The 25,969-nt window shown below is 38.3% G+C and overlaps 3 protein-coding genes across 7 annotated transcripts in view; 2 read left to right on the top strand and 1 right to left on the bottom strand.

The window, feature by feature from the left end:
- The window catches only part of LOC109032402 (UDP-glucosyltransferase 2), a 38,862-nt gene extending 25,016 nt beyond the window's left edge, over positions 1 to 13,846 (top strand). For all 3 annotated transcript variants that reach the window (XM_072305469.1, XM_072305473.1, XM_072305468.1), the window contains 6 exons: positions 3,958 to 4,207; positions 5,769 to 6,030; positions 6,582 to 6,906; positions 10,137 to 10,365; positions 11,009 to 11,228; positions 13,558 to 13,846. In XM_072305469.1, coding sequence (XP_072161570.1) covers positions 3,958 to 4,207; positions 5,769 to 6,030; positions 6,582 to 6,906; positions 10,137 to 10,365; positions 11,009 to 11,228; positions 13,558 to 13,843 — 1,572 coding nt within the window. In that variant the 3' untranslated portion in view covers positions 13,844 to 13,846. The remainder of the gene's footprint in view (positions 1 to 3,957; positions 4,208 to 5,768; positions 6,031 to 6,581; positions 6,907 to 10,136; positions 10,366 to 11,008; positions 11,229 to 13,557) is intronic.
- Positions 13,847 to 16,310: 2,464 nt separating this feature from the next.
- Positions 16,311 to 25,969, bottom strand: part of LOC109032401 (uncharacterized) — a 39,763-nt gene continuing 30,104 nt past the window's right edge. For 2 of the 3 annotated variants that reach the window (XM_019044503.2, XM_019044501.2), the window contains 4 exons: positions 24,658 to 24,906; positions 23,280 to 23,489; positions 21,068 to 21,259; positions 16,311 to 17,388 (listed from right to left, as the gene is read on the bottom strand). In XM_019044503.2, the coding sequence (XP_018900048.2) occupies positions 16,874 to 17,388; positions 21,068 to 21,259; positions 23,280 to 23,489; positions 24,658 to 24,906 (1,166 nt within the window). In that variant the 3' untranslated portion in view covers positions 16,311 to 16,873. The remainder of the gene's footprint in view (positions 17,389 to 21,067; positions 21,260 to 23,279; positions 23,490 to 24,657; positions 24,907 to 25,969) is intronic. The other variant, XM_019044502.2, reaches the window with a different exon arrangement.
- The window catches only part of LOC109032400 (uncharacterized), a 39,951-nt gene continuing 37,471 nt past the window's right edge, over positions 23,490 to 25,969 (top strand). Inside the window, exon 1 of the mRNA XM_072305480.1 lies at positions 23,490 to 23,714. The gene's annotated coding sequence lies outside the window, so the exon portion shown is untranslated. The remainder of the gene's footprint in view (positions 23,715 to 25,969) is intronic.

Here is a 25,969-nt window from a genome sequence, read left to right as displayed (position 1 = left end):
CTTGGATTCCCAGATTCGACCCCTGAGAACAATTTTGCTACGAGCACAAATGTATGATGGTTAGAAACCTCAAACCGCGATCAGGTAGGCGTTGACAACAAAGATGGTAATTCGCACCAACACTGCTGGGCGGGCGCGCCGTCCTCCGTAGACGTCCCTCACAACGTTGCTGAGATAGACCTTCAAAGATGGTAAACTGACCCATCCGGATGTTTAGTGTATCAATCATGAAAGCAAGGAGAACCTAATATTTTGTGTTTTTAGCCATAAAGAGGAGTATTTTCTTGTGAAACGTACAGCTAAAAAAATTGAATACAAAGGTGTGCAATGTCGGGGTTCGCAGCTAGGGGATGGTGGAAAAGGGTTAATCGCGTAAATAAATTTCGAAATCGAGTAAAATGAGACTACAGTACTTATTGTGAGGTGCTGTAGTCGTATCCGACCTATCAAATTTTTTTGCCTACCGCGGGGATTGAACCTGGGACCTATCTAACCCTAGCCGAAGACCCTAACGATTGAGCTATACAGTATGATGAGAATCATGACCGAAAAACCTGTACATAGCTTCGATTTGAACGGAAAACCAGGATATTCAATCTACATACTTAGATTGGTTCATTCAACTTTCTAATTTTTGTATTTCATTTTATTTTTTAACGTTATTTCAGTTTTTTACTTTATTTTATTTCGTTACTTCATTTTAAATTTTTTACTTTATTTTTTTTCTTTACGTAATATAATTTTTCTTTGATTATTTCTTTTTTATTTATTTACTTTATTTTAATTTTTTTCCTTTGTTTCTTTACTTAATTTTAATGTTTTACTTTATCGTTTTTTCTTTACTTAATATTATTTTTCTTTGATTATTTATTCTTTATTTCTTCCCTGTATTTTACCGTTACTTACTTTATTTTATTTCTTGCAATTTTTTATTTTTTTACTTTAATTCAGTCTATTCATTTTAATTTTTATACTTCATTATATATCTCTTCGTTGTTATTTATAACCGCATTTTATTTATCTATTTTTTCTTTTTTTCTTTTCATGTCGAGAATCAATTCAAAATTTTCAAACTAGGATTATTTTTATGATTGGCTAAAGTGCTTCTAGCATTGGACAAATAAGCCCAGGCTACTTACTTGAACAAGTGAGATTATGTAGAATAGAAAATAAAAACATTACCCCTCTAAAGTACTGAAGCCTTGACATGGTGTTAAATATAGTGCATGCCTAGCCTACTGGTAAACCTGGGATGTTTAGCTTAACGACAGCATACAATTGACAAGAAACATTGTTAAAACATTAGTAACAATTGATAAATTTCTGCCATTTCCTTGGAATTTTGAATGTAGAAAAAAATTGATTTTGAAAACTATTATTAGTACCAGGGGCCTTTGGCCGCTACGCTGCCGACAACGAATGCGGAAGAAAACAACATACGTAATAAGTCGTAGAACAACCGTGTTCAAGTTATCTCGGAGATTAATGGATTCAAATACCGTCAATGTTTTATTTTTGATCAATGTTTTTAAAAGAATACACACCGTTATTCTAATGAGTTTCCGCAAATTTTCCTGAGTGACTTAAAATAGATAAAAGAAAATTTGACTTAAAACGCATAATATCCAAAATCTAAGCTCAGATTCGCCTTCCTCGTGAAAAATCGATGCAATGTCATGTATCATATCTCACCATATCATGAAGGAAAGAGAATAACGTAGGCGTGTAGATTCTAACATATCAGTCCGACGTGGCAACATGGGTGATTCGGAGTGGGTCAGCTGATGAGTAAGAAGAAGTTTGTTTTCTCGGAAACGGACGAACCAACTGCTTGGCGCTGGCGCCTGGCGGCGTAGCTCAAACGTTTGAATTCTGTGCCTACTTCCGCATACCGGCCGGCTTTGATAGAATCTTTACGCCTACGATTACCCTCTTTTCTTTATGCTATGGTAACGTATGATACATGAAGTAGCATCGATTTTTCACGAGGAAGCCGAATCTGAGCTTAGATTTTGGGTATAATGCGTTTCAAGTTGAATTTTCTGAATTTGAAAATTTAAGACGGCGGACGTAGCCTAAATTGATACATCGGCTCCCATTCCATCGATTAAATTCGAATTTTTAGTCTAATTTCGAAAATTCGAAAAACCAAGGTGGCGGGCGTGGCCTAAAACGCTATCTCGGTTCCTGCCCGTTGGATTTTCGTAAAACTTGGTGCCAAGAGGAGGGGGGGGAGGAAAGAAATTTTCAAACACTTCAATCGATATGTCGCAGGCAAATAGTAAAATTAGGCATTTTGTCAAATGCCTAGGCAAATAGTCAAATACTAGGGGGCTACGCCCCCTGACCGCTACGCGGTCCAACCCCCTGAAGGCGCTCCGCGCCATCAATAGGCCGCTTCGCGGCCCTATGTTTGCCTCCTATCAGTGTTAGTTTTATTTTTCCCCTCAAAAATTACGATATGATGTATACTTTACTTTTAGAATGAAATAATTTTTGGTTTTGATAAATATTTTAGTTCCGTTTTAATCCGTTTTTTTTTTTTTTTTTAAATCAGTGTTTTCCGTGTTTTTGTTGAAGGGGGGGGGGTGATACTCCGAAGAGGGATTTTCACTGAAGAATCGAGCCATACATTACTGTTCGTTAGCCCTGCAACACCCTGCAGTAGCATATCGCAATCAAGAAATGTGCTCTCTAATTTCATCTTCATAGTCATTTTTAGATGAAACTGATTGTTCAGTTGGACAATGGAAATGCCAGATTAAGTAATTACCTATTTATCACCGGAAAATAAGAAATTGTCAACCATTGATAATATGTAAAGATGATTACATTTTCTCATCATTCGTTGAACTTTCTCCTTCTTGATAGTATGGGTAGGTACACAAACGACTCACACTTCATGCTCTCCGACCTAAAATGGTCATTTATTTCACAATGGTTCTGAATTAGAAACTTTGACACCGCGTATGTGTCTGATAATTTTAAGCTTCTTAACCGCTAGTGTCTCAAAGAGTGTACGGAATGTAATCATTGAATATTTATAAGCGACACGTATAAGATGTAAAAAATTTAAGTGAAGATGTCCTGTCAAAAATGACATTTAAACAGACACAGGACTGAACTCTAAAATAACACACGGAGCACTACATTTATGGTGATCAGGTATGAGTAGAACAAAGATATTGAATGACGTTCAAACCTATATTCTACTTACATCATTGTACTTTTTTACCATCTGAAAATGATGTTTTGAGCTTTGTTTGGATTCAAATCAGAAACAAAGTGATTTTTTCACCAATCGACGGAATTTGAAATCTCGTAATTTTCGAACCGAGAAGTAGGATGTGTTATCCATGCGTTGTCGAAATGGTTAAGTTAATGCTACATTCTACCGTGCTAAGGAAAACCGCCGCATGAAAATCCGAGAGTTGCCAAATTTCCCAACTTAAAATATCAATTTTTGATACAAATGAGAATACTTCTACTCGAAATCCTCTGATACTTTAGAAAACATTACGAAGAAAATTCTCTGGAAAATTGAACTGAAAATTCGCACAAGTTCTTCTGAAAAGTCGTATTTTGCCGAAAGGAATTTGGCATCGCACAAAGGTTTATACGGCGTTCTTCCTTGACACGGCAGCATTAGCAGAAAATGAGAGGCTCTTATAATGAAAAAAAAAAAAAAAAAAAACGAATTCTTGACTGCAATTACTTCACTGCGCGGGTACCAGTGGCATCATCCGGTTTCTCGCGGAAGCCCTAGAAGAAAAATAAGTACTTGAATGGAAAATTCATGGGGTATGCAAGAGCTCCATCGAATCATTTAGCTCTTTTATTTTTTATTATTTTCATTTTTTTACTTATATTTTATTTTTTTATTTTTATTATTTTTTTATTCTTATCTTTTAAAGAGCGTATTATCTAATGTTACATGGATGTTCCCCATTCCTTCAGGTTACAAGTATGAGGGCTCTGATGCTGTTGGCATTTGCTCTTGCCTCAATTCTCAGCTGTTCAGCTTACAATATCCTGGTGTTCTTGCCAACTCCGAATTGGAGTCACTATATTCAAGTAGAGCCCATATTTCTTGCCCTGGCCCGCCGCGGCCATAATATGACTGTTGTGAGCCCCTACGCACCTAAGGAGGAGGCGCCACACTTCCAACACATTCTGCTCACGTTAGATGGTCACCGCAAAAAGACCCGTAAGTAATACTACTGAATTTCCAAATCCGCTCGATCACGGAGCCTGCATTTCTTCAGAAAATGAGGGCCTGCGCCCATTGGCGGATCCAGCAATTTGGCAACACCGGATTTCCTTCATTTAAACCTATGAAAATGTATCGATTTTTGGAGGGGCCGGCCGCCGGGTGCTCCGACAAGAATCGATTATTTAGCATTGGTTGAAATGGAGGAATTCGGTGTTGCCAAATTGCTGGATCCGCCTCTGTCTGCGCCTCTCTGAGCCGGTTCTACGGATAAATCAGGAGAAAACATAAATCGTCGTCCTCCGGACGAAGAAACGTAACTCCATTCCAAGGTTGCCTAATTGATTCAGACAAGTAATTTATTTTACAAAAATGCACCTATGCAATTTTTATCCGAAATGGGTCTGATTTTTGCATGAAATCTGAGGGAAAGTCCGTGAAATTTTTAGTTAGAAATTCCTAAGATTCTCCTGGTTACACTGGAAAAAAAAAACACATTGGATCCAGAGTCCAGACTCTTGAAAACATTGACAAGAAAAAATACTCTTGATTCAATCGGATTTTTGCTTGAATCAAAACGAAATCCGCTTAAATTAAGAGGCTTGGTTCTTGGTTTAAGCTAGATTCTGATTGAATCAAGAGTACTTTTTCTTGTCGATTTTTTTAAGAATCTGGACTCTAGATCCAATGTGTTTTTTTTTCCTAGTGTACTATGCAATTTGCGAGAAATTTAGCAACATTGAAATGGAGTTATGTCCTTTCGTGAGGAGGACGACAAAGTATGGATGTAGGATCATACAATTGAGTAATTTACCGCAGAATGTGCAGCAATATATTTTTAATGGAGTCTTACAATACGTTCCTTAAGGCGAGAAAAAATGAGACAGCTACATAATAGTACCTACAACTCGAAGAAGGTAATACTCCACCACTGAACATAAAAGGCTATAATATAAACATTTGTTTAAAATTACTTACTAAGAGGGCAATTTAATTTTTTTTGAGAGAACGTTTGCGGAATTCTTCGAAACTTTTGAGGAATTCGCTTCATAGTATGCAGAAAATCCACGGAAATTTTCACAAAAGTCCGCACAACCGTTTTAATGTAAAATAGTGAATTGCCCAATTAAATTTGGCCATAGCTGATGTGGCTTGGTTCCTTTGTGCTGGACGCGGTCCCTTTTCATTCGTTGAAAAGGCTAACAATCTCAAAAATTAACCGATCGCAAACATTCTCAAGTTCCAGGACAATGGTATTTGGACCGCGTTTAACAAAAAGGAACCAAGCCACATCAGCTGTTGCCAAATTTAACTGGGCAAGTCAATTTTTTACGAGAGAACGTTTGTGCGGATTCCTTTGAACTTTTTAAGCAATTTGCGTCGAACTACGGAGAAAATTCACTGAAATTTGCACGAAAATCCGCACAACCGTTTTCATGTAAAAAATTAATTCGCCCAATTAAATTTGACAATAGCTGATGTGGCTTGGTTCCTTTCTGTTTAACGCGGTCCATTTACTGTAGCAAAAAAGGATAATTTGATTTTCTCTTTTTTCCAGCAATTACACCGAGACAATGGGTAGATTGGACTGTTGAAAATAAGGTGTTCCCCATCGACTTTTGGAAAAACCGAGCGGACGCCAATATACCGCTAATGCTCGAGTCTACAGTTTTCCAAGATTTAATTCACAATGACAATAAATTCGATCTGGTTTTTATGGAGCCATTCTTCGGGCAGGAAGCACAAATTGTCCTCGGGCACCTCCTCAAAGCTCCTGTCATCGTGTACTCCTCTTTCGGTCACGATCCTGATATTCTCAGGTACATTTTTTTTTTTTTTAGAAGTGCTTTATTATAGTTAAAAGATACATTCATACAGTTGAAGATTCTTAATTTTATATTTTATCTTAATTGTCTACTGTTTGTCTATATCGATAATATCGAGACCCCGGAACCGCCTGTTGGCATTACGTCGGGGTGTGGGTGAGGGGGTGGCTTTGGTACAATATTGTTTATCTTATCATTGTACATTTTATTCTTATCTTCTAAAGTATTCTTAATGAAGTTGTATCCTGGGTTCCAGTATTTCCTATTCTCTAACATGAGTTGTAATAAGTTATTTGCACATATTCGATGATTGATTTCCTTTTCTAATTTCTCCCTATCTTTTTCGTTTAATTTACAAGCAAAAAATGTGTGTTCAGGAGTACCTAATTCTCCGCAGGAGCACAGAGGAGAATCCGTGAGATGTCTTTTATCCAAATAGCTTCCGTATGCGCCATGTCCGGACATATACTGAGTCAGATAGAAATCAGGGTAGCCGTGAGTTCTATCCAGCCAGGCATCTAAATCATTTAGTACTGTTTTCTCAGGTACATGGGAGCCTTGAATGCCGTTGCATACCTTGAACAATGGCAACTCGGGTATGCGGGTCTGACGAGCCTTTTTGAAAGGATGGAAAATGCACTAGCTCAATACAAGATCATGCTGTACAACGAGTACTGGTATTACCCGCATCACGATGATCTCTTGGCGAGCTATCTTCCTGGACCTTTGCCGCGCATCACAGACATGCTAAGGAATATCTCGCTGTTCCTCCTCACGGGAAATCTGGCCGTGAACGGTGCGAAGTTATATCCTCCGAACGTCGTGGAGATATCTGGGCAGCATTTCAAAGAGCCCGAACCTTTGGATAAGGTAATGATTATGCTTGGACGCACTTCTGCTAATATTAGTATCACAGATCTACTCCCCTACAATCAACAGAAATACAAACCCTCTTACATGCGATGAACCCAATATTACCACCAAAATTCTAAAACTCTTCACCTCTCTTAATTTAAAAATCTAAATTTTCGTTTATACTCCCATTTCCAAAATTATCTGTAAAGACGTTAATAGCCTGAGACACTGAATGTCTTAAAATTATACTAACTAACTGACTGATTTGTGGTAGGTATGTTGCCTACTGCCAAAATTGAAGGCGAAGTTCAAGTAGACGATATGTGCCGATGAGTTTTCGCACTGTACCTATACTGTCGTGCTAAGGACGGATGTCGTGTGAACATTCGAGAGTTGTCACATTTCCTTCGATAAAATGTTTATTTTCGAGGAAAGTGATGAATATTTTTTGAGAAATTTTCAAGAACTTTAGGTAAAATTGCGAACAAAATTACCTGAAAAATTGGAAGAATAATGTTCACAAATTTTCCCGGAAATTCGTGATTTACCAACGGAAATTTGGCAACGCCTGAAGGCTCATACGGCGGTTTTCCAAAGCACGGCAGTATATTGGTCTCATCAAAGTTTATGGAGCGGGAAAAATTTGTTTTTCGAAATGACGATCTCCATCGACAGATTGGTGCACTCATGCTACCCGTAGGGTTTGTTGCCTATGCGTAAAATTGAAGACGACTTCATATTGGAGCTCATTTTGTACTAAGGAACCACTATTTGGACCGAGTTCATCAGAAAGGAACCAACCCACATTAAGTTGAACCTAAGAAAAAGTGGTTTGAAGTTTTATTCCTGCATAAGGCTCAATGTAGAAAATAAACTTTACCCACTCTTTTCACAAACTAATTTCTTTCTTTTGACCTTCAGATTTTGGCAGGATAAAAGAAACGGCTAATTGAACTCAAAAATATTCCTAACTCAATTTTTTCGAGAATGTGGGTTGGTTTCTTTCTGATAAGCTCGGTCCATTTCTGACTCATTCATAAGATCACTTATCTTCCCAGGTACACTCGTGACACACCATGGCAGTTCCATAGCTTGAGCAACACTCGAAAATCCGCTGTTGCTACATGAGACTTGTATGATTTCTTTAACAGCGTAGACAATTTTACAATTAATGAGTAAAAAAAGAAAGAAAGAAAGTAGTAGTAGTAGTAAAATAATTTTATTTTTAAGCGGTGCTTTAGCATCTAAGGCCATTTACACCTCTAAAGAGGGCAGTAACAATAATAAATTTACATGGAAATATCAGTCAAAATACAAAAGGGTTGAGGGAAAGGTTAAATTTTGAGATTAGTGGAGCGCATAAATTCAAAAAGTTTCACAGGATGAGTATTCAGAAGTAAATTTTTAAGAGAGGGTAAGGGGTAGGGAAAAAAGCGTTTTCGGATATCTTTATAAAGTGGGCAACTTATAAGAACGTGATCTACCGTTAAGGGGGAATTTGGACAAGAAGTGCAAGCAGGACGGTTTGATTGGGTCATCAAATAGCTATGGGAAAAATTTGTGTGACCAATTCTCAGTCTAGTTTGGACTACTTGTTGAAGTCGAGTCAAATGAAAGTTTTCGGATGAAGGTGAAGTAGGCAATGCAGGGGGGCATTTAGCATTGGTGAAATGCTGCCACTCAGTAACCCAATATAGAGAACTTTTTAGATAGAAGGGTGAAGACTAGATTCTGGATCTGGGTAAGGATTGGGTGAGGATTATTGGGGTTACCTAAAGCACTTAATACACTATATGAATCTGAACAAATAATTGATTGTTTACAATTTGTATTATGGACATAATTTAAGGCTTTGGAGATAGCTAGAGCCTCAGCTGTAAAAATAGATGTGACTGGTGATAATTTAAAAGAGTATATTTCGTTCAGATCGCAACTGAAAGCACATGCAGTAGAATTAACAGTTTTAGATCCATCTGTATAGAATGGCTTATGCTCAGCATGAGAATCAATGACTGAGAAAAAGTTTTGTCTCATTTCAGCTTGAGATAAATTAGCTTTTGCAATAACCGGAACATTTAAAACATTTTCCGTAGGTAATGTCTGCCAAAAAGGGAAAATAGGTTTTTTAAATTTTAACACATCATTAAAATTAGTAAACCTGAAAACAGAAAGATACAATTGGTTTTTGAATGTAAGTAATTCTTTGAAGGTTTCAGGAAATGTATTAAACGATTTCATCTTGGCGAGGTGTTTTGCGAGCAGTAATTGTCTTCTATAATACAGGGGAGGCTCACGAGCTTCTATACACAGACTAGATGATGGACTTGACTTAAAAGCACCTGTTGAAATTCGAATACCTGTATTATGAATGGCATCTAAAGTTTTGAGGGTAGAAGGGCTGGCAGTCCCATATATAAAACAGGCATAATCTAATTTTGATCTAATCAGAGATCGATAAAGATTGAGCATAGTGAATTTATCAGCGCCCCACGAGGTGTGTGATAAAAATTGTAGGATTCTTAATCTAGACATACATTTATTTTTAAGGGAAACTATGTGCTCGGACCAATTTAACTTTCGGTCAAAAATCACGCCGAGAAAATTAACAGAGGGGTAAAACTGGATTTGTGCATCATTAAGGAATAATTTAAAACTAGGAATTCTATACCTTCTGGTAAAAATAATGCCCTTTGTTTTAATTGCTGAAAATTTGAAACCCGTAACTTCTGACCATTCTTCGAGGTTACGTAGAGTTTCATTTAGTTTTCTTTTGGCATATTTTTTACTATTTGTTGTTATATAAATACAAAAATCATCAACAAATAATGAAGCTTTAACATCTTTTGGTAAACATTTAGAAAGAAAGAAAGAAAGAAAAGAAAGAAAGAAAAAGTTTATTATATTGATATCGATTTTTCACCTGAACTCTTCTGACACAAACTAGCCACAGTTGCTGATCGTCTTATTTGATTAACTAACTAATTACATGATATATTTTTTACTTTGGTATGCAAAACATGTATACGAATTTTTACGGGCATATTCCAGAAATGATTGCGAGGTCCTTGCCCTCTTTTTCCCAATTTGCTCTATTACTGGTTACTCCTTCCAAGGAACAAGAACACAAGAAACAACTTTTTTTAAATATGTACCCACCTCCTCTCCCCCCCCCCAAAAAAAAAGAAAGAAAAAAAATTCAATGTATTTTATTACCGTGATTCCGTGTTTTATCATGCTATCTACAGGACCTGAATACAATCATAAACAATGCAAAGGATGGAGTGATCTATTTCAGTTTTGGATCGATTTTGAAAGCAAGTGCTCTACGGGAAGAAGCCATTGACATGTATATGTCCGTTTTCAAGGAGTTGAAGCAAACCATCTTGTGGAAAGCAGACTCATTGAATTCCTCTTCGTATGATATTCCGAAAAATGTTTACACGAGGGATTGGTTCGACCAGAAGAGCGTCCTAGGTAAATTAACTAGAAAAGAAAAGTTATGTAACAAAATTCTGTTCAATTCTAAGAAGAATTCTTATTGATGCTATAGACACACAAAAAAGTGCAAAATGCTTCATAACCATACTGCCGTGCTAAGGAATAACGCCGTATGAGCATTTGATAGTTGCCAAATTTTCTTGGATTAAGTGTTTATTTTTGATGAAAATGTTGAATATTTTTCCTTGAAATTATCAGACACTTTATATCAGATTACAACAAAATTATCTGAGAAATTGGCGGGAAAATATTCAAAAATGTTCCTGAAAACTAGTGATTTGCCAGAGGAAATTTGGCAACGCCTGAAGGTTCATACAGCGTTTCTCCTTAGCACGTAGGTATGTTGCCTATACGGCAAAATTGAAGGCGAGGCTCATGTGGACGATATCTGACCTCGGGTTTTCGCACTGTACCCATGTATATAAGAACCTAAAATTTTCTGTATAATGCATGTAAAATGTCTCTTAAAATTTACAGAAATGAAGTGATAAAGACTTGCAGTAGAACAAATTGGCATTTTTTCACGCCTTTTTCATTTTTATTCTAACAGTCGATGCTTCTAAAGTAGTGTTAAAAAAATTTCTGACATTTCAGTTCCACGTTGATTCTTTTTTTGCAGCTCATCCCAACTGCGTTCTGTTTTTAACCCATGGGGGTGTGTCCAGTTTGATGGAGGCAATTCACTACGCTGTGCCAATAGTAGGAATGTCATTTTTTGGCGATCAACCCAGCAATTTGGCTCATGCAGAACATTATGGTTATGGACTGCACGTACCTTTCAGAGATTTAACGCAGGACTCGTTACGCTCTGCCATTCGAGCAGTCCTCGAGGATAAAAGGTCAGCTCCAGCTCTCTTAATCTTAATGATTGATCTCATTCGTAACCAGAACTTAAAATGTGATATCATGTGCCACTTGACAAGGTTTTAGCTAGAACAAAAGTCTAATGTTTTCTCTTCAACAACTTTTGTGAAGAAAATGGTTTACACGGTGGAAAGTTTGGAAATCAACTCCTGGAACGCGATCTCAGAAATATGTTTAACACAGATCAAATGGAAAGTAGATTTAAGAATGGACCGACTTTATCAGAAAGGAACCAACACACATTAAGTTAAGGCTGAGAAAAAGAATTTTGAAGTTTCATTCCTCCATGAGACTCAATGTTGAAAAGAAAGTATAATCCCTCTTTTCACAATTTTTTTTTTTTTTTTTTTTTCGACTTTGAGTTATAGCAGAAGAAAATAGTGGAACTCAAAGATATTCTTAACTCAATTTCTTCGAAAATGTGGGTTGGTTCCTTTCTGATAAACTCGGTCGAAATGATGTCATTAGTTTTTTGCCATTCAATCAACGTTCATTTTAACCATTTATATCTTTCTCGGGGTTATTTTTAGATTGATGATTGTGTGATTCGTTTTCTTAGCAGGGCCGGATTTACTTACTTGCCGCCCATGGGCCGCCTGTATTTTGCGGCCCCCTTTTTTGAAACATCAATAAAAATCATCAAGTGAACGTGTCAGCGGGGGAGGGGTGCATAAGATGCGTTTACTCAAGTTGGACACATTTTTTGCGAAAGCCCTGTCAACACTACTAGCAAAAGTTCACGGAACTTGGCGCGAAAGTTACGTTCCATAAACCTTTCTCTGTGTGGACAAGGCCTTCCATATACAGTGGATATCGCATATAACGATCTTGCACTATCCAATACCTAAATCCATTGATCTAATGGAGTTTCGACCGGGACCAAAGAGATTGCGTCACTATGACCGATATGTCGTTATAACCGATGTCGTTATACGCAATATCCACTGTATATGAAATGAACGAAATAAGTATGAAAGAACAAACATAAATGTGGTTTATCAATTTTAACTTCCGCCGCCGCGCTGACCGCACTGTGTTTGGCGCAATGCGCGAGGTACTCCTACTGTCTTATATGGGCTATGCGTTTCACGCCGACCGCTGCTGTACGCACTGTGTTTGACGCAATGCGTGAAGTATTCATGCAGTCTTGTAGGCGCTATGCGTTTCACGCCGCGCCGCCGCCCGCTGCTGGCCGCAGCGACCGCACTGTTTTTGACGTAATGCGTGAAGTATTCATGCAATCTTGTGGGCGCTAATATGTGCTACATGCCGACCGCCGCGCCGCGCGTTTCTCCTTTTCATCTCAAGTTCTCGTTATCATTGCTCTCTACGCCACCGCGCCGTTCCAGGCCAAATTCCGTGTTCGGTTTCTCTCTTAATCTTAACTCGACTAATTAAAAGTGCAGTCTATTGTATCACAGAAAGACGACAAAATTAGAGATATACTCTCAGTAAATGAGAGATTTTGTCACCTTTTCTCGTTTGTAATACTTTTTCTGAATCCGAATTTTCGTTATTGCTACTTAAAAAAAATTGCAAAATTTGCCACCATGAGGCGCGGTCCATGTGGCCACCCCGTAAATCCGGCCCTGTTTCTTAGCGAGACTCTGGAGAGCAAACAAATTGCATAGTGCTTGTCTACAGGCCTATTGCAAATTGGACGTAATTCTAAAGCGATGCTTCATCAAGAAAGAGCTTTGAAAATCTACGTAGAAATACATGCACTTTTAACGTTTATGACTATGTTCCACTCCTTCTTAGTGGAAAATGTCCGGTTTATGTTGGAGCTCCGCAGTCATGAATGGCTGTTTGCGGCTGGTTTTCATGATTTTAGAGTTCTTCGACCAAAAGATTTGGTCAAATTAACTAAAAGAAAAACCAACTATCTAAAAAAAAAAAAATTAAACAAAAGTTCGTGTTCCTTTATGTACCATATCTCACATCAAAACGTACACAATGTTGGTCATTTTTCTCACTGAGTATGTGATTTTTGGTGCGCGAATTTATCAATCTCGCCTCTGAATCTCTTTCATGAAAAAACACATCAGTTTTCCTAAGGATGAGCTTATTACCTAAACTGTTCACTTACAACTGGGGTAAAATTGTTCAGTTTTACACCCTGCTGAAAAATAGTTCAAATTGGCTCTCAATTAAAATAGGTAATCTGATTTATATAAATCGGTTTGTGAGTGAGTATCATTGTTCCTGATAAAAAAGTATTGTTTTTCATCGACCGTGGTTAACAAAACTATAATCGACTCAATAATATTGTGAATAACAATTCTCTCTTGTGTATTGTTTTAGGTTTAAGGAGAACATTAGCAAGGCCTCAAAAGTCTTCAACGACAAACCTATGTCATCATTAGACACAGCTATCTATTGGATAGAATATGTTATCAGGCACGAGGGTGCCCATCATTTAAAACCGTTGACAGTTCAAATGCCGTGGTACCAGTTATTCCTGTTGGATGTTATCGGCGTATACTCGGCGATGTTTATAATTTTTTCCTACTTCATTATGAAAATAATTGTTTCATTGCTAAAAAAGTGTATTCTTAGAACTAAGTCATTGAAAGAGAAAACTATTTAAAAGGTAGTGTTTTCCGATTATTCATTTTTATTTCGTTATTACCAAACTAACCTTTCCTAGCTCAAAAAACACCGGAAACTGAGAGCGAGGTGCGCGTTTTGGAATTTTTGTTTTTTAATATATCTCGTAAATTTCACCAAAAAAATATACCAGTTAACACAACTATAACGGGTATATCGGGTTAACAGTTTAACCGACCCGTCAAATTTTAAGCCAATGCGAAGCTTATAGTCTTTCTCATCACAGTTTTTCACAATATTTGAGACACTTTCCACCGATAAACACGATCCGATCATTCTCTAAGAAAAATATCCTAATTCTGCCTAAAGTTAAAGCGTCGTCTCAAAGCGGAGCTCAATTAAGCAGGCAAACATTTTGATCTTCGATAAGTGATAAAGTGCACCACATCATGTCCAGGCAGTGGTGTGTTGCACGGAAAAAATTAAATTGCTCATTTAACAATTCAATCGCTAAAAAAGTGACTGCAATGTTTCAATGTAGATTTCACAACACAAAAATACTACTTTAACCACCCCCGTGGTTAAATTAGCTTACAACAGTGGTTATAGTAGCATTTTTTTGTTGTAAAATCTACGTTGTAACATTGCAGTCACTTTTTTTAGCAATTTAATTGTTAAATCAGCAGTGTAATTTTTTCCGTGTGCGGATAATTGGACATGTAAGTACTAAGTCGGATAATAGGTTGCCTAAACAAGTTTCGAAGTGTTCCCCCCCCCCCTGAAAGAAGGAGGCAGGGAGTGCAGGGACGTCCCAAAAGGAGGTGGCGAAAGGGCGTTGATCAAAAGATGTTGCGTTGACAGGTGCCCGATAACCTTTGGTTTGGAAACATACGTAAGTACATGTGGCGTTCGGGTGTGGTAAAGCGCCAAAGTGCGCTGTAGGAGCGACGCATATGTATGCATGTAAACGGAATTCCTTTTGATAAAATTGAGAGAATTTTGAGGTAAACAAAAATTTTTGCAATTCAGGTCAGTTTTAGTTTTAAACTCCGAATTCAAAGAATAAAGTCATTGATATTGAAATTGCATTCTTGGAATTAAAGAAGAAACTTAATTTCACTTCTTAAAAAATTCTCTCACCCATATGACCCACGCGGATCCAAGAGGGGGCCGTAGGGGGCGTGCATTCCCCCCCCCCCCTGATTCACTGGAAAAAAAGGAAAAAGAAAAAAGAAAAAAGAAAAAAGAAAAAAGAAAAAAGAAAGAAGGAAGGAACAGAGGGAAGGACTCTCGTATTTGGTAATTTTTCGTGTCAAAATTGATTCAAACCGCATGTTAGATGCTGTAAAATTTCGAAAATTTTCTGGGAGACTGCATTTCTCTTCTCAAAACCCCCCGGACCACTTCCACCCCTCCCCCCCCCCCCTTCGAAGAGTCTACATCCAACCATGTCACGTAATAAAATAATACAAAAATGATTCTTCGAATTAAAAAAAATATATTTAAAATCAACTGGTTTTTTTATTCAACCATATTCTACTCTGTGTATATTTTCTTTCTCATTGAAGAGACTTCCCTAGTAGCAGAACCATAGAAGGAAAAGATAAAGATTATGTACGAAAGTCAATTTTTCCTATATAACGCATGCATACGAAAGTGTTAAAAGTGAACATTTTTATGTAACCATTGTGTAAAAAAAAGTCATAATTTTCGTGAGCTTTTTGCAAACATACTAAAAAATCCTCTAATTCGCGAAAAGCTCACGAAAATGATGACCATTTTTATATAATACATATAGTTACATCAAAATGTTCACTTTTAACACTTTCGCATGCATGCGTCATATAAAAAAAGAAAAAAATTGCCTAGAAAAAAAAATTACCTTATCTAGCTTTTATCATTTTTCATATATTATGGTCAGGTCTGCGCTTTGATTTTTTTTCTATAAGCGTTACACGTTTTTTATATAAAACTACCATTTAGATAACAGATATGTTCCTTATGCTTTTTATAGAAAAACAAAAATTTGTTCTGCTACTAGGGTTTTCCTCCTAGGGTTTATCAGTTTTCATAATTTATGGTCAGGTCTGAACTTTGATTTTTTTTATATAAGCGTTACACGTTTTTTACATAAAGCTACCATTTAGATAACAGATATCGACGGTAAAAGTCGGCAATCACATAACTCGGTTTGCGACGTCGCAGACTTCCTGTCATACTTTATTTTTTAAATGGAAAACCACTCAACGGCAATTCTTTAAAACTGTCATGATTTTTCTTCTCAATGCGAAGAAAATTCTGCAAAAACTTCAAGAAATAATATCAATTTGCTCTCCTTTAAAAAAATGACGTGGAGGCGGAGATTTTCAGACACCGCAAACGAGTTATGTGATTGCCGACTTTCACCGTCGATATGTTTTTTATACTTTTTAGAGAAAAACAAAAATTTGTTCTGCTACTAGGGTTTTCCTCCTAGGATATCATTTTTCATATATAATGGTCAGGTCTGAACTTTGATTTTTTTTATGTAAGCGTTACATGTTTTTTATATAAAGCTACCATTTAGATAACAGATGTGTTTTAACTTTTATGTGTGTTGACTTTTTATAGAAAAACAAAAATTTGTTCTGCTACTAGGGTTTTCCTTCCGGCAGAATATTTGAGAAAGCGTGGTTCAATCAAGTCCCTTTTTTCCCCGGTGTAGTGGAGAAGGAGGCCGGCGGAGGTTTGGCGGGGGCAGTAACTTTCCCTTTTCCCGGTTTGGCGGGGGCGGTACCCGTCTCTTTTTCCTGTGTGGCGGGGCCTTTGACCCTTTCTGGAGCATCGTGGAACAAGACGCGGAACCCGCGCGGTTCGGTGCTTAACCAAACCCGGCCTGTCCAGGGGTGCTCATTGTGTGGCCCGTGGGCCTCCACGAATTCAGTTTCGTTGTGACCTTTGACCCTCAAATATCTGAGCAGGCGTGGGTTGATTTTGCAAGTGCAGTCCGGTACCGGGGCGGAAGCGTTCACGGGCGCCGTGATGTATAGACCGGGGTAAGGGATGTCGTTTGCCTTTAACTCCGTTTCATTTAGCTTGATGAACGCGAACTCCATTCGACACATGTCGGTGCAGTTATCCGGTTTCCTGTACGCTGATTCCGATCCATTTTTCGATGATGATTCCGATTGATTTTTCGATGATGATTGCGGTTTATTCTTCGATCGTAATGGCGGTTTCTTTTTGGATTCTTCCTCCTCCAGTTCCTTCTGGAGCGCTGGCGGCAAATCCGCCTTTTAACTGGCGGTGATCGTGACATCTGCCTTTTTGTATGGAGCAGGTTGACTTTGACTCCAAGCTTTTCTAACCATTCACGGGCCGACACCGGATCTTTTTCTGCCAATTCCTTGTAAGCCTTGGTATTGACGCCTTTTCCATTCAGGAAGAACATGAACTGGCTGTTAAATTTGCATTTGCATGTAGGAACACCGTCCTCCTCAACTAGGTATCCATCCTTGACTGGTAACTGTGCATTTTCGTACTCCTCTCCACCATCCACCCACCCTTCTTTATTGAGGCACTTCAAATTGCATTTCGCCTCTGCACCTGAAATCGATGGACAATAGATGGTTAATCGAGTGATGAGCGTTGGTGTTAAAACCACCAGACCCGAGTAGCGCAGTGATCGAGAAGTTGAGATTTGATCGGGTAGCGTATCGCAATGGACCACTAGACAAGGTACGAATTTCAGCATTCTGATACATGCTTCTTAACCAAAATTTCACGTAGAACACGACGCGCACAACGAAAATTACCAAAACCAACTCCTGACGAAGATATTTAATGATTCTTGATGCGCGAATTCAAACCACCCGCTCATGAAAACTCAATGCTCTACGTGATTCACATCGCGCGCTAAATGTTCATCATGACAGTCTCTGCGATGTAAAAATCTTCAACTTCAATCTTGACACTTTGGCTCAGCTATAGCAAATTACCAATAGTTTGAACAACACATGGTGGAAAATGAACATTGCTCGATTGAGAAGCTTGCTGAAACCGTTGTAGTGCGCGATTTGACTCACGTAGAGCTTTGAGTTTCTTGTGAGCGGGCAGTTCAAATTCCTCGTAATCAGTGCGAAATAAAAACGTTAATATCTTCGTTAGAAGTTGATTTCGGTAATTTTCGTAGTGTGAATCGTGTTCTACGTGAAATTCTGGTTAAAAAACATGTATCAGATTGCTTAAATTCGTACCTTGTCTAGTGGTCCATTTTGTCCACGATGATTCATTGCCGTATTATCGGATAAAAAATGTCGATAAACTGCGATTTCATCGATTGAATTTGCAAGAAAATCGAGATTTTATCCACAGGGATTTATCGAGATAGAGGCGAACAAAAAATCGTGATAAATTGAGATAAAATTTCGATTATATCGGATGCAATTTAATAGAGCTAAAATTGCGTTAAGATTGAGGATAGTTGCTCAGATGTTGATAATTCTCGTTACTTTATAGTCAAAAAATCTTATAAAAAATATCAACTTACTTTACAAATATCGCAATTTCTCCGTTGAAAAATGCTACTCGGGGACTGCAGGAGTGTGCTCATAGGGTCAAAATAACACCGTATTCTTCAATGAAATTTTTACCGAAGGCGCTTTTTCCGAGGGCTAAAAGCCTCTAAAGGCTCTGGAAAATATATCGTTTTCCCTGCATTTTGGCAACGGCTATGAGCCGAATCTAATTATAATTAAGATGGCTCAGTTTCGCTTATCGAAGAATCGTATCTTCATGGTTTAAGCTTGTATACCAGCAAAAATTAATAAGATCTGTTCAAACGCCAAGTTTATACGACTAATGTTAAGGGAAATGTAACTCATCGCAAAACTCGGTGTTTGGCGTCATCCGCCGCGGAAGTACATGCTGGGACTTCTTCCTCCTTGGTTTCAACAATCAGTGATGTATGCACATATTTTTCTAGTCGCTAGACGTAAACACCGGATGGAAATAAGGTGGAGGAAACCATGGCATGCACAACCGTGGCAGATAACACCACATGCTGTGATTTTTGAAGAGTGATATCTCGACTAATATTGGACGTAAACATTTGGCGTGTGAACGGATCTTATGATATTTTTCAAATCTGTAAGTTCAAACCATTAAAATACAAAATTACCAATAAGACAGGCTCTGCTAGCTCACTTCAGCGCCCATCGTGATCCTCTGCCTTTAAGTCGACGAAGCACTCTTTCTTGAAGGCGTTCTGAGCAACTATTCCGCCTCGGAAGTTTTGCACAGTATCAGACGAAAATGAAGGCGTGCTAATGTACGTAAATTGACTGGTATCGTTTAACTTTACGTTGAGTTCTAGTTATTCTGCCGTGCTAAGGAAGAACGCCGTATGAACATCCGACGGTTGCCAAATTTCCCTCAATGAAATGTTTATTCTTAAGGTTATGAATATAATATATAAGTTATGAATATTTTTCCATGAAATTTTTGGGAAATGTAGGTAAAATTACGCACCAAAGTATCTGGAAAATCAAAATTAAAACGTTCATAAATTTACCAGGAAATTTGAGTATCATCAAAGGAAATTTTGCAACGCATGAATGTTTATACGACGTTTTTCCTTAGCACGGCAGTGTACAGCAAGAGTATAAACAGGAGTGAAACACCGAAAATCCACGAGGCGGCCTTCACAGATGCCTCCTTGAATAAAGTTAGGGCCCAAGAGAGCAGCCATTCTATGAATTCAAATTATCCACAACGATTTATGAATAGAATGGTTACGACCTGTTGTTCTTAGAGCACGTATTTGACATAGTTTTTGCGTAAAAATCATCTTTACAAAGGGGTGCTCATTTACGAAAATTCTCGGCCATCCTAGTTTGATATTGGAAACTGAAGATTGGCAGTGAAATTATCTGTGTTCGATGGCTGGATGCCCTTTTGGGCACTAAGCCATCCATAAATCGAGGTGTCCACACTCTCTCTATACAGGTTCACTGGTTCTCTCTCTCTCTCTCTCTCCCCCCCTCCCCTCTCTCTCCATGCATTTAACACGCTTAAGAATACTAAGCAACAGAATAGATGTGGTTATACACTGAACTGCCGTGATAGCGAAGAGACCAGTAAGTGCAAAAATTAAGTTTTGAGAGAACGGGCTTAGAAGCTTCTGACCGGAAAATTTTTATTGAAAGAAGCCTCCGTTCTTTGTCAAATTTGCCACCAATCGCCCGAAAAACTCCTAGAAATCGTTTGGGTGATTTCTTTTTTTTTTAATCTTTATTTCATTTCTCCTACTTTACAGTATTAGGAAATTTTACTTGAACATCTATTTACATAACTTAAGTCTAACTGGTGGATCAAGGATCCTAGTAATTACTAAATTAATGAGACATTAAAATAGCTTATGTGATAGCAGGTAAGTGTTGGATGATTAAAAATCGACTGATTTTATTTCAATTACATAAAAAGGGTATTTTTCATTTCCATTCCGGATTATTGTTAGGCAAGACAGCCGTAAGTGTCATCTTCTGCATGCTTTCGTAGTATGCGTTTTGGACACACAACAAATGCATTTTCAGGTTAGAAATTCGCAGGAGAGGGCGACACTTCACTTGAAAGCACCGTTTTCATTGGCTTTCTGGAGGGATATTACCACTTATACTGCTATCTTGCTTAAAACTATGTCATGTTTTGCGCACTTACTGCTTTTTTATGTCTCGTTTTCATACAATTAGGATGAATTTTGCTATTTTAGCAATTTCAGAGATTTCATCTAAAAGAGTTCAGACGAATTTTGAAGGAAACTCGATTTCGAAAATTTGACACTTACTGCTCTCTTCGCTATAACGGCAGTGTTGGGCACTAAGCCATCCATTAAGCGAGGTGTCCATACTTTCGCTATACAGGTTCACTAGCTCTCTCCATGCATTTAGCATGTTTTAGAATAGTAAGCAACAGATTACGTCGTCTTCCGGACGAAGGAACGTAACTCCATTCCAATGTTGCCAAATTGACTCGAACAATTAATTTATTTTACGAAGTATACCTGTGCAATTTTTATCATCAATTTGTCTGTTTTTTTTTGCGTGAAATCTAAAGAAAAATCAGCGAGATTTTCAGTAAATAATGCTCAAGATTCTTCCAGAAAAAAAGCAACCTTCGAGGGGGAGTTTGGCATCAATGTAATTAAGATACGTTCTTTCGTGATAGAGACGACGAATAGGTGAGGTTATACACTGAATGTTAAAGTTAGTTCGTTGCTCTTCCTTACTTAATTCCTCCTTCTTCTTGGGGCTGGAAGGTTCAGAGCTCTCCCTGGGGCTGGAAGGCACAGAGCTGAAATCGGAAAATGATGAAGGTTCAGAGCGGAATGAGGAGAATGGTGAAGAGTCAGAACTCAGTGAGGACATTGATGCCTTGTCCCAGTACTCTTTCGAATTCCTAGTCCGCACAGATTTCCCTATTGGAAGAGTTATAAAAAAGAAAAAATTAAAAAAGTTGTGAACATTATACTTTCAAAAGATAAATGCCCTTAAAGACTCTGAAGAGAGGGTAAATCAGAGAGAAGATATAACACTTATGTATTTAGCTGACAAAAAGTCAGTGACGTCTATAAGGGTTTCTAGCACACTTAGCAAATGAAAATACATTCCTGGGTTTAATACATTACTGTATAATGCATAAGATTTTCAGGTACAAAGAGTGCTCCAATAATTTTTTCTTCCCCTTTGCTTGCAACCCACCGCTCCTTAATTTTAGAGATACACTCTAATTTTTGTCTTCCAAATTCCAAACAGAGTAGAACATCGATGGTAAAATTGGAAAAATGCGTATGTCGCAGGCAATTAGCAATCGCCGGCAATTTACAAGCCAGTGGTAAATAAATATAGAAAATAATACAAATCAAAAATAATAGGACAAGGTTAGAATGCTGATTATGTTGCCTAGATAATGTGTGTAGACACTTTTCTATCCTTAAAAACACGGCAGGAAAATGCACACTCAGAAGAGCGTGTATAGTAAACTCCGTGACATTAGTTGAGTTGAGATCGGACATGCAACTAAACTAATATCGTGACCAAGCGTAGAGTATCACAAAAAATGAAGGCGCTTCAAGCCAAGCACATACTTTTGAAGACCATAACCCTTAAAAATTGCATAATGTTGATGCGCATCATTGCGATTTATTGGAACAACGTGTGAACCGCTTGCAAATTGCCGGCGATTGCTAATTGCCTGCGTCACGTATACCTATCTCGGTTTCCCAGCGTTGCAGACTTCCTGTCATATGTTTTTTATCCACATGGAACACTACTGAACGTCACTTTTTGAAACTTTAAGTGATTTTTCTCTTCTTTATGAAAAATGTTCGGTGAAAACTTCAAACCTTGGTGTTGCTCCAGTCTACTCTTAAAAAATAAAATAGTAACGGAGATTTCGAATCACCGCAACCGGAGGTACACATTTTTGCAGTTTCATCGTCAATATATATGCGGTGAAAATTGGTCAAGGATTTTTGCTCGAGCACCAGTGTAAATTCAGAGCACCGTTCTAAGGAAAAATGTCTTATGAGCCATTAGGCGTTGCCAAATTTCCTTCGACAAATTACGAATCTTCAGGAAAATGTTTGAACATTTCTCTTCCGATTTTTCTCAGGGACTTGTTCGGGGTTCGGTTTGCGACAAGGAGTGGAGAAGGAGATCAGGAGATGCCAATGGAGATGTTGCATGTGTGAGGAATTTGCGATTTGACTATTGATTCTTATGTAAAAGTTCGCGAGAAACACGATGGCGCCACTGGTTTTCTCTGAAATCAACTCCCAACCTCAGAAAAAGCTCTCAAGTTGAGGCCAAAATGGAGGGGATATCCCACCCTACCCTGAGAGTCCACCTCTACATCAAAACAGACTCTCCATGCAAAGATAGGGAGCAAAGACATTAGCAGTGATGCCGTGTTTTCACTTTTAGAGTCCCCAAATAAAGTGGCAGCCCTGTCAATGTATTTTCCCCCTATCTTTGCATGGAGAGTTTGATGTAGAGGTGGACTCTCAGGATAGCGTGGGATATCCCCTCCATTTTGGCCTCAACTTGAGAGCTTCTTTTGAGCTTGGGAGTTGATTTCAGAGAAAACCAGTGGCACCATCGTGTTTCTCGCAAAATTTTGCACAAGAATCAACAGTCAAATCGCAAATTCCTCACACATGCAACATCTCCATTGCTTGATGATCTCTGGGAGGATAGGGGGCAATGCCGATTGGGCGTCGTAGAGCACAAGGCTGCGCTGTGAAATCGGCTTACTGTATGTATTTGTTCATAATTTGATCCAGAAAGTCTGAACATTTCGAGGAAAAATATTCATAGCTTTCCTCATAAATAAATATTTACTGAGAGGAAATTTGGCAACAATCGAATGCTCAGACGGCGTTTGTACTGAGCACGGCAGAAACAAGGCAACGTTTAACGTTCCAACTATTAAAAGCTGACCTGGTCTTTTCTTTGCAGGTTCGGTTGAGGACGTTTCTACGTCCGATATTCTATCCGGCGACTTTGGTGATGAAGGCCTCTCTTCCTTGAAAGCTGCTAGGTCTTCCTTGGTCGGCAAATCGAGGCTGGACGAATCAGAGCTCAGCGAGGAACTCCGACTCCGTTCCCACCACTCTTTTGACTTCCTATTGGTTCGCATAGATTTCCCTACTGGGAGAGTTATAAAAAAGACAAGATTAAAAGAGAAGTACTTCCAACAGATAAATGGACCACATTTTGCAACAAAGAACGACTATTTTTGGGTCATTTTAGAAACACCATACGGATTGCATTTTGCAAATAGGAACCAGAAGCATTGCATTGGTCCTAAGATAGTGCAACTTCATCCTTTGCAATAAAATTACTGAAACTATGAAGAAATATGAAATTTACATGGTAATTTTCGTCTTAAATTTAAAGTTTTTAGCGAGTAAAATATAAAATGTTAATGGATATTCAGGTTTTCCTTCCACACGGGAATAAAAAACACATTGGATCTAGAGTCCAGACTCTTGAAAACATTGACAGGAAAAAATACTCTTGATTCAATCAGATTTAAGCTTAAATCAAAAGGGAATCCGCTCAAATTAAGAGGCTGGGTTCTTGATTTAAGCTGAAATCCGATTGAATCGATAGTATTTTTTCTTGTCGGTGTTTTTAAGGGTCTGGACTCTAGATCCAATGTGGGTGTTTTTTTTCCCAGTGAACCAGAAGCATTGCAATGGTGCTGAGATAGTGCATTTGATAGTAAGATAGTGTAGACGAGTAGACGTGGACTCTTAGGATAGCGTGGGATATCCCCTCCATTTTGGCCTCACTTTAAGAGCTATTTTTGAGCTTGGGAGATGATTTCAGAGAAAACCAGTGGCTTCATCGTGTTCCTCGCGAACTTTTACACAAGAATCAATGGTCAAATCGCAATAAATCCTTCACACATGCAACATCTCCATTTGCACTACCCATCGTAAGAACACTGATCAAAAATTATCAAAGCGCGTATAACAATTTGATTTCGCATACATTTTCTCAGCTTCAAAGTCTTAATCCTTGAAGACGCTTGTTAACAATGCGCTGTCGGCCGTATAGATTAATCTTTCAGATGCGTAGGTAGGTAGCGGCACTTTTCTAGTGATTTTCGTTTTACACAGTGTCGCCCTATTGGATCCTAAGAGCAACATGAATCGAGTTGTTGAACTCTCCCTATATGGGTACTCTAGTTGGCATTTGAGTTCGTTAAAAATTTTACCGAAGGAGCGCACGAAGGCATGCTTGTGGGTCATGAATCAAGGATGTGATAAATGAAGTTGCGCTCCAGACATTTTGAGATTAGATATCTCACCTGGTTTTCCTCTCTTTCCAAAATCCCAGGATGTATCTTCACTTCCTGTTGAAGTTGTCGATCCCATTGATGATGAGGGTGTCAGTCCCGTTGAATACGCCGAGCTTACTGACGATGAGTGCCCCAAATCCGACGGAACTGCACCGAGTTTGCCCTCCGAATGTTTCTTTACTTTATTCTCCGGATTCTCAGGATCAGAGTCAGAATCAGATCTCGTAGTTACCCCTCCATGAGTCGGTCGAATATTCACTGAAAATAAGTTCAAATGGAAAAGAATAGATGCCGGGGGCCGAATTTTGTCGGTCCTTCCACCGTGCTTAAATATACTTAGGACGGGTCTCGACTGCACTCAAGTCCGGCTTAGCGCCTCTGATTGGCCGGTGGCGCGGTTTGAACTCATCGATGGATGTTGCACTCCGTGTGAAAGAGCCGACAAAATTCGGCCCCAGCACAGCCGTGCTAAGGAAAACGTCGTATGAACATTCGAGGGTTGCCAAATTTCCTTCGATAAAATGTTTATTTTTAAGGAATAATGCCAAGAACATTTTTCTTCGAAATTTTCAGGAGCTTTAGGTAAAATTGCAAACAACGTTATCTGAAAACTCGGAAGGAAAGTATTCACAAGTTTACCAGGAATCTTGTGTTTTATAAATGAAAATTTGGCAACGCCTGAAGGTTCATACGGCGTTTTCCCGTAGTACAGCAGAGTAGATCCTTGTCTGTAAAATCTATGTGTAGAGGAGAGCAACAAATCTTAACTTTCAATTCACGATACAGTCATTCCACAGGGAATGGACTTCAATAAAAAAAATTTCTTTATTTATCCACTCAAAATTGAGCCCCGCAAAAAAATTGGGGGAAAATACATTATGTCAAAAGCCCTAACAATTCACCAGAAAAAATATTAAACTCACCCATAATTTGAACGTGTATGTCAAATGATTCGAAAAAAAGTGTCATTTCCGTGATGATTTTTGATGAAAAACTATCCGAATTCAGGTCATTGCAGAACGTTCTAAAACCCGCCGGAATCGGTTAAAATTTCTTATACTTAACCTTACCGAGCGTATGGTTAATATTGCCGAACGAATGAAACAATGTCCATGCGGAATCTATCAAATCTTGTCTGCCTTTTGAAAATTCTGCGTGTATACTTTGCGCGATTCAAAACAGGGCAAAAAATGCGCAGGGAAAAGGCAGTGCTCCCAACCGTGATGATGAGGGGCCTTTTATCGGGTTTCAAAAATATTGATATTTAAGGTGATTCGATGGACGCCATGTTTTGTGTCAGAAAGGCATGCGATATATCGCA

Source organism: Bemisia tabaci, chromosome 10 (assembly GCF_918797505.1).
Source record: "Bemisia tabaci chromosome 10, PGI_BMITA_v3".
NCBI classification, from domain to species: domain Eukaryota; kingdom Metazoa; phylum Arthropoda; class Insecta; order Hemiptera; family Aleyrodidae; genus Bemisia; species Bemisia tabaci.
Note: the sequence above shows the minus strand (reverse complement) of the source record. Positions and strands in the feature narration are given on the sequence as shown.